At 31.2% G+C, this 16,591-nt stretch overlaps 2 protein-coding genes across 4 annotated transcripts in view; both read right to left on the bottom strand.

Annotated features, from left to right (window-relative positions):
* Window positions 1–16,591, bottom strand: part of LOC126892004 (uncharacterized) — a 502,972-nt gene that overhangs the window by 88,701 nt on the left and 397,680 nt on the right. The window lies entirely within an intron of this gene.
* The window catches only part of LOC114330172 (transmembrane channel-like protein 7), a 54,228-nt gene that overhangs the window by 18,911 nt on the left and 18,726 nt on the right, over window positions 1–16,591 (bottom strand). For 2 of the 3 annotated variants that reach the window (XM_050661401.1, XM_028279492.2), the window contains exons 2-3: window positions 13,183–13,301; window positions 11,144–11,269 (exon numbers count right to left, since the gene is read on the bottom strand). In XM_050661401.1, the coding sequence (XP_050517358.1) occupies window positions 11,144–11,269; window positions 13,183–13,301 (245 nt within the window). Of the gene's footprint in view, window positions 1–11,143; window positions 11,270–13,182; window positions 13,302–13,659; window positions 13,819–16,591 lie in introns of those variants that run through there. The other variant, XM_028279494.2, reaches the window with a different exon arrangement.

Here is a 16,591-nt window from a genome sequence, read left to right as displayed (position 1 = left end):
TAATTTTCACCCTCGAGAAGAGGTAGCATCCACCCCAGGGTAAAAGCTCAAGTTGACACCATGTCACCTTTGTTCTAACCACTCACCAATTTTCATGCAAATCGATGAAGGTTAAACGAAATCGGAGGTAGTAGCTCATATCCACCTTCAGTGACTGCACTAATACAGAATTCACCATTATAATAAAAATTAAAATGGTAAATATTTAAATCTGAAAACTTTTCTCGTTGGAAATTCTTTCTGGCACATCCTTAATCTGTGACTTTTACAATTTATAAGACAACAGACGACGAATATAGAGAACGAAAAGACTACTATACAGGGTGTCCCAGAATAATTTAGCCACGCTATATCTCTTAAACGAATAGATATTTTCGAATGGGACAAAAAGTGATATATTCTACTTGTAATGCACTTTAATATGGCGTACAAAAAAATCATCCCCTAAATATTCATCCCTTAGTTACAACCCCTGACTTTAATTTTTTTAATAGCACCCTGTATATTTTTTTATAGTTTTGAATGTGGTCTTTTATCGTCTATTCAACACATTTTTTGAAAATAAAATCGGTTCGTAAATAACCAAGAAACTATCAGTTTATTTTTGTTAATTGTGTCTCCCAGACTAATTTATCCAGGCTATATTTCTTAAACGAATAAAGATTTTCGAATGGGACAAAAACTGATCTATTCCATTTGTAATACACTTTCATATGGCGTAGAAAAAAATCATTCCCTAAATATTCATCCCTAACTTACAGGGTGCTATTAAAAAAATAAAGTTAGGGGTTGTAACTAAGGGATGAATATTTAGGGAATTATTTTTTTTCTACGCCATATTAAAGTGTATTACAAATGTAATAAATAAGTTTTTGTCCCATTCAAAAATCTCTTTTCGTTTAAGAAATACAGCCTGGATAAATTAGTCTGTGACACATAATTAACAAAACTAAACTGATATTTTCTTGGTTATTTACGAACCAATTTTATTTTAAAAAAATGTTTTGAATAGACGATAGAAGACCACATCCAAAACTATAAAAAAATATACAGGGTGCTATTAAAAAATTAAAGTTAGGGGTTGTAACTAAGGGATGATTTTTTTCTACGCCATATTAAAGTGTATTACAAGTAGAATAGACCACTTTTTGTCCCATTCGAAAATCTCTATTCGTTTAAGAGATATAGCGTGGCTAAATTAGTCTGGGACACCCTGTATGCAGTCACATTCCGTTTTCATTCGTCTAGGAAAAGGACAGAAATATAAAGATAGAAAAGAAAAAGACGGTTTTTGCTTGCTTTCGATTCAGAGGGATGCACAATCTCTAGACAGCTGTTTCTCTCTTACAGACTTCTCTCAGCAGAGCTAGCGTGCACACCTCTAGAGATGCGCTAGCTGTCATGTGTCCAGAAGGCTGGACACATGATAAGAATCAGTGGTGACAGAAAAGTGAAAATGGCATGGGAGGCCAAAGCAATGGGTAAAAGCACGAGTGGCAGACCAAGGAAAAGCTGGAACACTAGTGTTAACGAAATACTTAAGAAAAGAGGAACATCGTGGCAAGAAGCAAAAGTTATAGCAGCAGATAGGAAGAAGTGGCGTAAATTTGCAGAGAGTAGCATATAAAGGAAGAAACCTCGACACCTATGGGCAGTGGTGTATCCAGGATGATCCTAAGGGGGGGGGGGGTTACATTTACTTGAAGGTCTTTGGGGGGTATGGAATAATAATGGTGTTAAGCGTATAGAGCTCAAAGTACATCCAAAAGGGGGGGGCTATAACCCCCAAAACCACCCCTGGTTACGCCTATGCCTATGGGTAAAAGAGGCAATCGATTATGTGTGTATGTATGAAAATATAGAGAAAATAATCTTCATTTTTTATGAACCACTCTGTATAATAACGGTATAATAATAATGATAACTACTAAAATTGTACGAATTACTAGTTTGGTATTTTTGGAATCGCATATCGCATCCTGTAGATTACAACTTCCTTTCCATAGTAATTACTTTTTGCGTGACAATGAATGTTTTTTTTAAATTAGATTGATATAAAAAAGATATAAGTGCATTATACCTACGCTTAGAATATAATCAACGACATGTAATATTTCCAAACAATGATAATAAGCAAAAACACGAATCTACACAGAATCGATTGTAATTAAATTAAAATTGAGTGATTAAAAACCAATTATACGAAATATCAGATAGAAACAATTATACAGGGTGTCCAGAAACTCTACCGACAAACGAAGTCAGGAAATTCTTCAGATAATTTTAAGACAATTTAACCCAATTCACCTAGTCCGAAAATGCTTCCTAAGGGAGCTAGATCTCTTTGAAGATGGCGTCTTGTAATTAGTTTTTCTTAAATACCTCCAGAACGCTTCTAGTTAGAAAAACGAAAATTGGTACACGTATTTATCTTCCAGAGATAAATCGATTCCATCCATTGTGAATTTCTAGTAGGTACCAGTCATAGGCGTCCGTTTTGGGCGGGACAACGGTTATTGTATCGCATAACTTTTTTGTCTTTAACTTTTAAGCATTTTTGATACTGGATTTTTAAATTGTTAGGTATTCTAGAACTAAAAGGTACTCTTGCTTTCAGTCGGTAAGACACACCGTTTTCTAGAAAAATTGATTTGAAAATTATTCCATCCTGAATTTGAAAAGAAATTGAAAAAAAAAATTAAAAAAAAAACGGTCTATTTTACCAACTTAAAGCAAGAGTAACTGATAGTACTAGAATACCTCATAATTTAATAATCTAGTGTCAAAAATTCTTAAAAATTAAAGGCAAAAAAGTTATGCGATAAAATAACCGTTGACCTACCGGTACTAGAAATTCGCAATTAATGAAATCGATTCATCTCTGGAATATAAATAAACGTACCAGTTTTCGTTTTTCTAAATATGTAGTTTTTTTAAATTGTTTTTTAATAGTCAAAAACAAAAAATTTTCAAATCGATTTTTCTAGAAAACGGTGTATCCTATCGACTTAAAGTAAGAGTTCCTTTTAGTACTATAATCGTTGACTGATAAATATACTGGTATTTATTAATCCGTATGTATCAATCAACGTTATAGTACCTTACATTTTACAGACTCAAAAATGCCTAAAAATTAAAAACAAAAAAGTTATGCGATAATATAACCGTTGCCCTACCCAAAACGGACGCCTATGACCGGTAGTAAAAATTTGCAATGGGTGGAATCGATTTATCTCTGGAAGATAAATATGTGTATCAATTTTCGTTTTTCTAAATAGAAGCGTTCTGGAGATATTCAAGAAAAACTAATTACCAGACGCCATTTTCAAATACTTTCAAATACGCTCCTTAGGAAGCATTTTCGGACTAGATGAATTGGGTTAAATTGTCTTAAAATTATCTGAGGAATCTCCTGTCCTCGTTTGTCGATAGAGTTTCTGGACACCCTTTATATTACACATATATCGTGGAAATGAACTCAAAAAAATGCGAAGAAAATATTTTACATAGGAACAAGGATTAGTTCAGTAGATCTAAGAAGCGCGTAGGAAAATACTTTCAGGATCTCTTGGACTTCCAAGTATTTGAAGGTTTCAGTTGATTTTATGGTTGCCATTTAAATTTGTAGGCTTACTGGTTTTTCCTTTGCAACCGCAAGGCCCCACTTGGTGTATGTACTCCTCTTCCAGTTTTCTAAGCATATAGTCTACATTATTTTTGTCTTCAGCCAGAATGGCTTGGTCGTCAGCGAAGTGTATGGTGTACAATCTCCCGTCTTCGATTAGGATGCCCATATTGCAGCATTTTCTTCTCCACACCGATGTGACACCGAGAAGGCTTCATTCAGATATATGTATTTTGAAGTATGTATGCGCTAAGCAACAGCCTTGCTTTAGACTTACGAATAGAAATATCTGTAGTTTGTTTCCAGTTTTAATGTTTACCGTCATATTTTTGTAAAGCTGTTGTACTACTTTTATATTTATTTGTTTATTCCTTGTTTTTTCATTGGTATCCTGAGCAATGAAAGTGGTACACTATCGTATGCCTTTGTCAGATATATAAAGACTATATGAATTGAAAGATCGTGGGCTAATCTTTTTTCAATAAACTGTTTTAGAGAAAATATCGCTGGTACCTATGATTAATGTGATTCCTAATACATTTCCAGTGAAAATAATAACTCTTGTTATTATTATAAGTATTGGCGATTACAATTTTTTATATGCGTGTCCACGAAGATTATAACTCCCAAAATATTTATAATGAAAAGATTTAGTTCATAATAGATGCCGACGAAAACAATTATTTCCCTTTCTGTTTCTGTTTCTGCCGACGAAAACAATTATTTCTGAGAACTTTTTACTAATTATAATTTTAGTGGACCCACAAACAGAAATGATATTTTTTGACGATACTCCTGAAAAAATAAATTTTTTCGCTAACACTTGAGGCGTATAAATGCAAAACTTGCTTTTTGCCAAAAATACCAAATATGAGTTGACTGTAGTTTAAAATTCATTCACCAACATACATTTAGAAAAACTTACCAAATACTTGCAAAACTGTCTCCTTACCGGCTATTTTGTGCAGAGAAATATGCAAAACTCTCTTTTTACAACGTTAAAAGATATGCGTGAGAAACTTTGACATTGATTATCTCAGAAGAGTATAAATTCCATAAGGCGAGTTTTGCATTTATACGCCTCACTTTATTAGGGATTATAATTTTCACAATCATATAATCGAAAATAATATTTTTCGTGGCGTTCATTGAAAGTTATACTCTTAAGAGGAAACAGTAGCGATCAACAGGTAGCCAAAACGCGTTCCAAGATTGCGGCTGTAATTTTGAATATTTTTTCGAGATATTTGGTACACGTATTCGTAATATAATAAAGAATGGCGGTACAGAGCCCAATTTGAAACATATATTAATATGTGGAAATTACTCTGTAATTAAATACAATATTAAAAAAACGAGCCTGTACCGCCATTAAGAAGAACAAAAAAATACACTTTCTTCAAATAAACTTTTTTTATTCGATGCCTAGATTTTGTGTCATTTTGGAACTACTAAATTTTTTTTAATTCATTAGTAGTTCCAAAATGACACAAAATCTAGGCATCGGATAAAAAAGTTTATTTGAAGAAAGTGTATTTTTTGTTCTTCTTAATGGCGGTACAGGCTCGTTTTTTTAATATTGTATTTAATTACAGAGTAATTTCCACATATTAATATATTTCTCAAATTGGGCTCTATATCGCCATTCTTTATTATATTACGCATACGTGTGCCAAATATCTCGAAAAAATATTCAAAATTATAGCCGCAATCTTGGAACGCGTTTTGGCTACCTGTTGATCGCTACTGTATCACCTTAAAGGAGGCATTTTTCGGAGTTATAATTTTCGTAGGCGGCGGCGATATGCTGTCTACACAGGATCTGCCTACACGAAAGCCATTTTGTTCTTCTATATCTGCCATCTCTTTTTCAAATTGTATTTTCTATAGTTTTTCCATAGCGTCTTAAGAGTGAATTTACCACACTTAGCCCTATGTAGTTTAAATAATTTTTTCTATCTCCTTTTTAGTAGATTTTGTTAGTGCTTTTGTCCACTCCGATGGTAAGTCATGTCCTTTATAGAATAACGTGAAAACATACGCTAGTAGTTCCCGTAATCCTTGTGTACTGTGGTTTAGTAATTCGTTCAGTATACCTTGTGGTCTGCATGCTTTTCAATTTTTTGGAGTCCCTGTACGTCATTTCATCGTCGTCATCATATTCCACTTCATATGTTGTTGTTGTTGTAATGATGTTCCTGAATTGCGGTCTCGTTTCAGTCAAAAGTTGTGAATAATGTTCTCTACTCTAGCTTCTTTTCTGTTTGTTCTTAGGTTTTTCTACCGTTTTCCATGTCTGTTGATTTTGTGGGCCCTATATATTTCTTGAGATCTTCGCATTTACTTTCCCAGGAATGATATTATAGACGTTAAGAATTAAATTTGGACGTAAAATTAGAAAATCCAAAGCACAGAAACTAGAAATTTAACAAAGGAAAATAGTACAGAGACTATTTGAACGAAAAAATAAATAAATGATATGTGCAGAGGATGATTAAGTAAAGAAATAATGGAACTATACAACAGCACAAATAACTAATTTTTTAAGATAGACAGAAAGATTAGTAGTTAAAGAGTAATTAAACCCAGAAGGATATGGTTATCAGCTGTGAAAGATCTAAAAAGATTAAGCATGTAACAATCTGAAAAATGAAGAAGTGTAAAGTGCTTTATTCTCCATGCAAGAGAGAATAATCTGCAAGCAAGCCTTAAACGATGGTGCCTATTTAGAAAACCTTATATTATATTTATGCATTTTTCTTCTAACTTTAATATCGCTATTATAGAGTAATTTCCACATACTAACATATTTCTCAAATTGAGCTCTGTAGTGTCATTCTTTTACTATATTACGAATATGTGTACCAAATAGCTCAACAAAATATTCAAAATTAGAGTTGCAATCTTGGAATGCGTTTTCCGTTTTGATGGGGCGTTGATGTATCCTCTTAATATCACTAATTTAAATTTTTTTAAGATACTCTCTAAAAAATTTTAAAGTATGTTTACTATAATCTGTTTACCCAAGAAATGGCCTCTGGAGGGCTAATAGATAAAACTCTAGCAAAAAATATCTGAAGTACTCATTATATTTTAAAAGACGATATTGATCAATGTTAGTAACCCACAAAAACATCGACTGATAATCCTACGCCTAGAAACCACATGAATCACACATCTCTTTGATGTTTGGCTATTTAATTATAATGTACAGTTACACGGTCATGGTCAGTAAAAACCAACTAGTCTTAATAATAATTACACTTCATAACTTCCATGAAAATCTTGTTTGATGATCACAAATACTGTAACAAAGATGTTTGGGAATTTTGTTTACACACACATATAATGATTTAACATTTTATTCAAATGTTTGATTTGAATACTATAAAAAAATCTTCAAATTCAAATTACATCAAGCAGAAAACATTTTATAATAAAAAATGCCAATTAATTACGATAACGAAAAACAAGTTAATTTGATTTGGAGTATATCAAGCATATAAAGAACGTTCATACAGTATGATGCAAAAGAATGGAATAAATTCAGTATTTCAGAAACAGACGACTTAAACGAAATCTTGAAACACTTCAATGTTAATTTCTGTTGCCATCAGTTGCTATATAATATACAGCGTTGCGAAAAAGTCTGGCAACACGGTAATTTCTCGGAAACCGCTAGAACGATTGTATAGATTTTGGTGGGTAAGGGTCTTCTAATGTGGCCGATATTATAGCGGTAATTACATTGTTGTCAAATCTTTCGTTTTTCTGGAAATCTAATGAACTTTCTTATTTCAAATGGAACACCCTATATATTTTTTGGGTTTTGAAATCCTTAAGAAATACTGATATTTTTCATGTTATATTTCCTATATCTAAATGCCATAATTTCGGAGTTATTGCTACATTTATTAAAAAAAATTAAATAAATTATATCTACAAATCAATTTTTTCGGCTCGGGTAGACATTATTTTAGGTTCTTTGGATCATTGGGAACAAAAAAGGTCCTTTGTAAATTTTCAATAAAGTTAATCGTTTCCGAGTTATAAACAATTTAAAACTGAAAAAATCGAAAAATAACGATTTTCTAGGTTCAAAAACATAAATAACATGAAATATTATTTTTGATATGGGATGTTGAATTTTTTCTTAGAAACTGACGATTTATTTATTGTTTTAAAACAAAACCGGTTGAGATATGCAAATAAAATTTGGTGAGTTTTAAGAGGCAGTTATTGCGCATTTTTTGACATACAATTATATATTTTATATTCACCATTGGCGTGCATACGGGTCATATTACCTGTTATTCTGGGCTAATTAGCAAAATACAAGGAAAAGTTATTTACCAGCAATTTTATTGCTGGAATCGAATCTTATTATTGTATGTATTAATAATATAGGTATGCAAAGTCCGGAGATAGTGTGCTACTTTTTTTATAAACAAAATGGCGCCCGAAAATCGTGTTTTTTTCAATTTTTGCTCTATAACTCCAAAGATTTTAACTTTACACCAAAAACAACCAAATAAAAATGCACCGTAATTAAATTCTGCATAGAGACGTGTTTTTCCCGATTCACTTCGACGAAAACTTTAACCGAAAAAAGCGGGGTTTTCCAACAAAATCTTTAATTTTCAACTAAAATTTTAGATAAGTAATTGTTAATCAATAATTAAATAACTTGGTAATGTAAAAGCCCTTTTCGTATATATTATAATTCCAGAAACCGATGGAAAATTAATGAACAGTTTAGCAACAATTGAATTGTTAATTAAAAATTTACGGTCGCTATAACGACAATAATTATGATGCATAAGAATAACTATGATTTTTTCATAAAAAGACACTATACCTATCTAATGTACTTTACAGAATTAAAATTGGACTATTTAAGCGGCCTCAGGAACATTTTAAAATTATAAACAATTTTTTGGCTTATAAACAAATAGAATATCTCGGGAAATATTAAACTAAATTAAATTGTGAAAACGGTTTTCGAAAAACAGCGGCAGGACGCTTCTTTTAAAAGAAAAAAACGTTTAATTACGACGAGTGGTTCCTGAGATACAACCGGTGAAAGTTGACCGGAATTTACGGCAAAGATATAAAAAATAGGATCATAATTTTCAAACCATCACCTTTTTATTTTTGTCCTCTTTCTCCACACCAATTTTCATATCTTTAAAATACTCATAACATATATTATTATAATAAAAACTATCGATAATACGTGTGAAAATTGCCAAAAATAGCAAAATTCCAATCAAAAATTAGGTTGGAGAAAATGTAACCCTCACAGTTCAAAATCGGTATACGTTAAAAAAATGCATTTTCTCGGCTTCCCATGGAGCAATTTCCTTCATTTTTTTTGTTCCCTAATAACTCGAGTAGAGCCATCGAACTAACGCATTATTAAATGTCAAATTTGCTTTTGTTTTGTTATAATAGTTTAATTTATTTATAAGAACAGAAAACTACATATTTTTTCCAGTTGTAGGCTTTTTTTAGATACACTTACTACAAGTGTACCTTTTAAAGTTAAAAACATAAATATTCTCATTTGAAAGCTGTATAATTATTCAAACAATTTTTATTTAAACAAATTAAAATTTTGTGTTATAATAAATAAATTAATTTATTCTAACAAAACAAAAGCAAGTTTGACATTTAATAATGCGTTATTTCGATGGCTCTACTCGAGTTACTTGGGAACAAAAAAATAATGAAGGAAATTGCTCCATGGGAAGCCGAGAAAATGCATTTTTTTAACGTATACCGATTTTGAACTTTAAGGGTTAAATTTTCTCCAACCTAATTTTTGATTGGAATTTTGCTATTTTTGGCAATTTTCACACGTATTATCGATAGTTTTTATTATAATAATATATGTTATGAGTATTTTAAGGATATAAAAATTGGTGTGGAGAAAGAGGACAAAAATAAAAAGGTGATGGTTTGAAAATTATGATCCTATTTTGTATATCTTTGCCGTAAATTCCGGTCAACTTTGACCGGTTGTATCTCAGGAACTACTCATCATAATTAAACGTTTTTTCTTTTAAAAGAAGCATCCTGCCGCTGTTTTTCGAATACCGTTTTTACAATTTAATTTAGTTTAATATTTCCCGAGATACTCTATTTGTTTATAAGCCAAAAAATTCTTTATAATTTTAAAATATTCGTGAGGCCGCTTAAATAGTCCAATTTCAATTCGGTAAAGTACATTAGATAGGTATAGTGTTTTTTTATGAAAAAATCATAGTTATTCTTATGCATCATAATTATTGTCGTTATTATAGTGACCGTAAATTTTTAAGTAACAATTCAATTGTTGCTAAACTGTTAATTCAATTTCCATCGGCTTCTGGAATTATAATCTATACAAAAAGGGCTTTTACATTACCAAGTTATTTAATTATTGATTAACAATTACTTATCTAAAAGTTTAGTTGAAAATTAAAGATTTTGTTGGAAAAACCCGCTTTTTCCGGGGAAAGTTTTCGTCGAAGTAAATCGGAAAAAACAAGTCTATGCAGAATTTAATTGCGGTGAATTTTTATTTGAGTTAAAATCTTTGGAGTTATAGAGCAAAAATTGAAAAAAACACGATTTTCGGGCGCCATTTTGTTTATAAAAAAAGTAGCACACTATCTGCGGACTTTGCATACCTATATTAATAATATATATAATCATAAGCTTCGATTCCAGCAATAAAATTGCTGGTAAATAACTTTTCCCAAAAATGGCCTATTCTCCGATAATCAGCCCAGACTATGTATGCACATATATAACATAACATAACAATATAACATTTTTAGTTGTATGTCAAAAAATGTAAAATAACTACCTCTTAAAACCTACCAAATTTCATTTGCATATCTCAACCGGTTTTAGAGCAATAAATAAATCGTCAGTTTGTAAGAAAAAATTCAACATCCCGCATCTCGGAAACGAAGCATTTGCAGATAATATGTTTATAAATCAAACGGTCATTATTTTTTCATACACAATTACCCCTTAAAGTTTGTCGCACTTATTTAGAAACAACCTGTATTGATGAAAAACATGGCTAGTTGTCAAAGTACCTAACTTTTTCATTATCCAACATAAGTGAATGAGTCAAAAAGCAGAATGTTAAGAAAGGCTAAGGCTACAATTGAGTTTTAATTTCAATATTTTTTAAATGCTAGAATATTCCACAGGGTGTCACGAACTTTCAAGAAAAAACACAGTAGTATTGTTACACCCAGTATACAATGACATTTACCTGTTCAGCAACACTATTACTACATCCTTACAGAATAAGGCTATAACATATTAAAAAATCACTAAAATCGGACAACACGTTTAGAAGATTCGAGACATCAAAAATGACCCATTTTTAAGGTGTCCCGATTTTTTTCGCCAGGAGTGTGTAAATAATAAAAAGTACATATTTATTACTAAATGTGACGAAAAAAGTAGGGCGAGCTATCAAAAATCCAGAAAACTTATGTATAGGTTTTAACTTACCAAAATTTTGAACTTCATTTCTTTCTTCTCCGACATGGGAATAGGCAAAGATTTTATCCGCATAATTTCCTCCCAAGCAGTCTGTTCATTCGATCTCATTTCTGATAAATCTGGCAGCATAGATACCTGCGAAATAATGACAGTAGCAAATAGAAACAAGTAACAAAAAAAGAAGTTCTAAATTTCTTGAAAATAATAAATAGGCAAGCAGAAATTTTCTTTTCTTTAAAGCAATATATGGTTTGAACATTGTTCAAACAGTACATTGTGAGTACAGTACGGTACAGGTCAGTAGGAAAGGAAATCAAGGAAAAGGTATGAGGCCTATAGAATCAAAACCTGCTAGATCCATTTTTTGAAATTTTTCAGGAGACTAAAAAAACATTAAAAATGTAAATTTCCCAAAAAGTATCCGGCATTTCTTAATCAAAGTGACATCAATAAATGTCAAAAAATGGCACACTAATTTGGTATAGAGTTATTTTTCTGCATGCCCCTTACATCTTCAGAAATTTGTACTTTTAGTTTGGATTTAGCAAATTAAGATTCTAAGCCCACATAATATTGCTCATTTTCAACCGCTTTTAGACGCAATTAATGCACTAAAAGTAGGTATTAAACCATTTTGATAGGAAATCATACAAAACATACAAGGAAAAGAAGTATTTTATTGTTCATAAAACTATGGACATAAGACATAACAGGGTTTGATTCTAAACTTACGTGCATAGAAATCGGCCCACTTAAACATTTGGTCATTTTTGATGTCTCATATTTTCTCAACCTGTTGGCCGATTTAAGTGATTTTTTGAACATGTTATAGCCTGATTCTTTAACAATACCACAGTAATAACATTGTTGCTAAACAGGTAAACTTTCATTGTAAACCGGGTGTACCAATCAAACTGTGTTTTTTTCTCAAAGTTCGCGTCACCCTGTGGAATATTCTAGCATATATAAAATACTGAAATTAAAACCCAACTATAGTCTCAGGTTTTTTTAACATTCTGTTTTTTGATTCATTCGTTTATGTTGGATAATAAAAAAGTTAGGTACTTTAACAACTAGACATGTTCTTCATCAATGCACGGTGTTTCGACAAACAAGTGCAAGTGCGACAAACTTAAAGGGGTAATTCTGCGTGAAAAAATAATGACGGTTGCCTTGATAGACGTTTGTCGAGTTTGTCCGCAAATGCTTCGTTTCCCGTATGTACGCCAATGGTGAATATTAAATTCTTAATTTTATGCCAAAAAATCCGCAATAACTATCTCTTAAAACCTACCAAATTTCATTTGAATATCTCAACTGGTTTTAAAGCAGTAAATAAATCGTCTGTTTGTTAGAAAAAATTCAACATCCCCTATCTCGGAAACGAAACATTTGCGGACATACATTTATAAAGCCAACTTTCATTATTTTTTCATACAGAATTACCCCTTAAAGTTTAAGTTTTTTAGAAACACCGTGTATTGATGAAGAACATGTCTAGTTGTTAAAGTACCTAACTTTTTTATTATCCAACATAAACGAATGAATAAAAAAAAAGTGAATGTTAAGAAAACCTGAAGCTATAGTTGGATTTTAATTTCAGTATTTTATAAATGCTAGAATATTCCACAGAGTGATGCGAACTTTGAGAAAAAAACACAGTTTGATTGGTACACCCGGTATACAATGAACATTTACCTGTTTAGCAACAATATTATTACTGTGGTATTGTTAAAGAATCAGGCTATAACATGTTCAAAAAATCACTTAAATCGGCCAACAGGTTTAGAAAATATGAGACATCAAAAATTACCAAATTTTTAAGTGGGCCGATTTCTAAGCACGTAAGTTTATGTTAACATTTTAGTGGTACATACTTTGAAGAAAGTCTTGAAGGTTTTGAGCCGAAACTTTATGCCTGTAGATTAATAGATACATACTTGAACTTTAAAACTGTGCAAAAAATGGAAAAACGAAAAATTTAGGATTTAGCAGGTTTTGATTCTGATAGGCTCATATACAGATAGAAATATATTCAATAATATTACCTGTACTTCCCCTGCAAGTGAAGTCCTGCGATGAACTGTCGATTCCCTGCGGGATCTGCATCTGAGCGTCTTGTTGTTCGTGCGGTAGTCATTTGTTTTGATGCGGATCGTAGCTGCAGCTGCAACAAAAAGATAACGCAAATACGATAAGTTTAAGTTGATGTTCATGAATAAATTAAATACATATTATGTACTAAAATTATAGTTTTGCATTTAATTAATAAAGATTTTAACGTTCGCCTCTGGTCATGTGTCAAAGAAGTTGACCGTTGTCAATTCTCTAGTTGTTTTTACTTTGCTAAGTTTTTAGAAAAACTTAGGCCTGGATACCGCGTACCAAAAAAAAGTTTATCAATAGCAAGCTGAAAATTTGTTAATAGCTTAACGGTCAGTCAGACCTGAGGATTGCCTAGTCAAACCTAGGAGTGGCTGAAATTCGGGCTTTGACTATAACATATACACAAATAAGTAACTTACACATGTTCTTCTGTCTCTGAGCAATCACACTATTAAACACTATAAACAAGTAAACCTAGTATTTACCACAACATCTTTAAATGATACCACTACATAATTTACATTTCTATCCAAATATTTGCAATTTTACTTGATTTACGAGCACATACTATTTCGTTAACAACAATTCGGTAGAAGTTGCATTGTTATCAAGGTAGAAGATGCTATAATTAAGACGTAAATTAATAAATGGTTGATGTAATTTTTATTGTTATAATAATAGTCTTCATTGTTTAATTGTTACTAATTTTATTGTTCGATGTAATTCCCAAAAAAAGTGATACAGGTGGTATACGTGTTCTTGAAAATTACTTTTACAGGGTGAATTAAAAAAATTGGATACAATAAGAGTGTCAACAACAATGGAGATCATGGACAGGAAAGAGAGCAAGAGGACGACTCCAGATGAGATGGGGCCTCCAAATCTATTTTTTCAAATAGGCCAACAACTTAGTTCTATTACACAAATATACAGGGTGTCCCGAAAAGATTGGTCATAAATTATACCACAGATTCTGGGGTCAAAAATAGGTTGATTGAACCTCACTTACCTATATACAATAGTGCACACAAAAAAAAGTTACAGCCCTTTGAAGTTACAAAATGAAAATCAATTTTTCTCCCTTTATCGAAAACTCTTAGAGATTTTTCATTGAAAATGGACACGTGGTATTCTTATGGCAGCAGCATCTTAAATAAAAATTAAAGTGAAATTTGTGTACCCCATAAAAAATTTATGGGGGTTTTGTTCCTTTAAACCCCCCAAACTTTTGTGTACGTTCCAATTTAATTATTAGTGTGGCACCATTAGTTAAACACACTGTTTTTAAAACATTTTTGCCTCTTAGGACTTTTTTGATAAGCCAGTGCTTATCGAGATATTTTGAATATTTATCGAATCCACCACATATTTGTATATGGTTAAGTAAGATTATAGAGACCTGTTAATAATCTGGAAATGTATTTATAATTTACATTTTTAGCTATATTTTGAAAAAGAAGCCACATCTTGATAAAAGGTGACTTATCAAAAAAAGATCAAGAGGCAAAAAAGTTTTAAAAACACTGTGTTTAACTGATGGTATCACAATAATAGTTTAATTGGAACGTACACAAACATTTGGGGGGTTTAAAGGAACAAAACTCCCATAAAATTTTTATGTAAATATATTAAAAAAGAAGCCGCATCTCGATAAAACCTCGCTTATCGGAAAAATACTAAGAGGCAAAAAAGTTTTAAAAACGTTGTGTTTAACTAATGGTACCGCAACATTAAATTAATTGGAACGTACACAAAAGTCTGGGGGGGTTTAAGGGATCAAAACCCCCATAAAATTATTATGGAGTGGACAAATCTCACTATAATTTTGTTTTAAAATGATCCTGCCATAAGCATCATATATATCCATTTTCAATAAAAAATCTTTAATAGTTTTCGATATATTGAAAAAAATCGATTTTCATTTTGTAACTTCAAAGGGCTGTAACTTTTTTTATGAGCACATTTGTATAAAGGTAAGTTATGTTCAGTCGAACTATTTTTGACTCCAGAATGTATGGTATAATTTATGACCAATCTTTTCGGGACACCCTGTATAATGAACTAACTATAAATAAACACTACAACTACTTTCCTATGAAACAACAATAACGAATTTTTAAAATAAATGAAAATAGTCCATTCTTTCACGGTTTTTGCTCTAAATTTTAAAGAACCGCTTGGATTGACATGAAATTTGGCATACGCCTAGCTTACATGTCAAAGAAAAAAAGTGATATTGTGCCGATGTGTGCTTTTGCCCTGGGGGTGAAAAAATGTAAGTCCAAAATAAGTCCGGAAATGGATAAATTGACTAATTTTAAGTAACTTTTGTTCTATAGAGTTTTTTCGCCAAGTCAACACTTTTCGAGTTATTTGCGAGTGAATATGTTTCAACAAAATAACTACATTTTTAGACGGTTTTTCGCAAATAACTCAAAGTATTTTGTCGAAAAAAACGTTCTTATCAAAAATATGGCCTGTAAAAAAGTAAAAAAAAATGGTGTACGCGTTAGGTCTCTGGACCTCGTAAAACCAGAGTTATAGCCAATAAAAAATAGATTCATATTCACCAAATTTTAAATAGAATACTTCGAAGTGAAATATCCAAAAAATTAAGCACTTTTTGGGGAAAATCCATCATAACTTTTTTAAAGTGTTTAAAAAGAGCTTTATTTCTGTTTTTATGAAAAGTTTCTATCATTAAACGTAAGCAAGTTACGCTCAAAATAAAGTTGGCCCCTTTTGTTTTTGCAAAAAAAAAATCGGGAAGACCACCCCCTAATTAGCAACTTAAATGAAATAAATCGTTACCGCTCCACAAATTATTTTACTTATGTTGTGTTTATATGATCTGTAAGTTTCATGGATTCAAAGTGCTTATTTTTGAAAAAATTTGGTTTTAAAGTGAAATTTTTAAAAATTTTAATTTTGAAAAATATTTTCAAAATAACTTAAAAATTGTTAGAGATACCAAAAATCTCGAATAACAAAAAAAGTTAGCATTGCTTTTTTGAATATCATGTATTTTTTGTTTTTCTGTTACACAAAAATTGATTAAGATTTGGTGTTTCTGAATTTGCATACATTCGTGATCAGTGACTTGTTCAACCCATTTTAACTACAGCCATGTCAAAAATAAGGACTTTAAACCGATGAAACTTACAGATCATATAAACAATACATACACGAGTCAAAAAACTTGTGAAGTCGTAACGATTAAGTTTATTTGAGATACTAATTAGGGGGTGATTTTCCCGATTTTTTTACCAAAAAAAAAAGAGACTAACTTTATTTTGAGCGTAACTTGTTTACTTTTGATGCTAGAAATTTTTTTTATAAAACAAAAATGAA

Source organism: Diabrotica virgifera, chromosome 9 (assembly GCF_917563875.1).
Source record: "Diabrotica virgifera virgifera chromosome 9, PGI_DIABVI_V3a".
NCBI lineage: Eukaryota > Metazoa > Arthropoda > Insecta > Coleoptera > Chrysomelidae > Diabrotica > Diabrotica virgifera.
The sequence above is the reverse complement of the archived record's forward strand: the minus strand, read 5'-3'. Positions and strand labels throughout refer to the sequence as shown.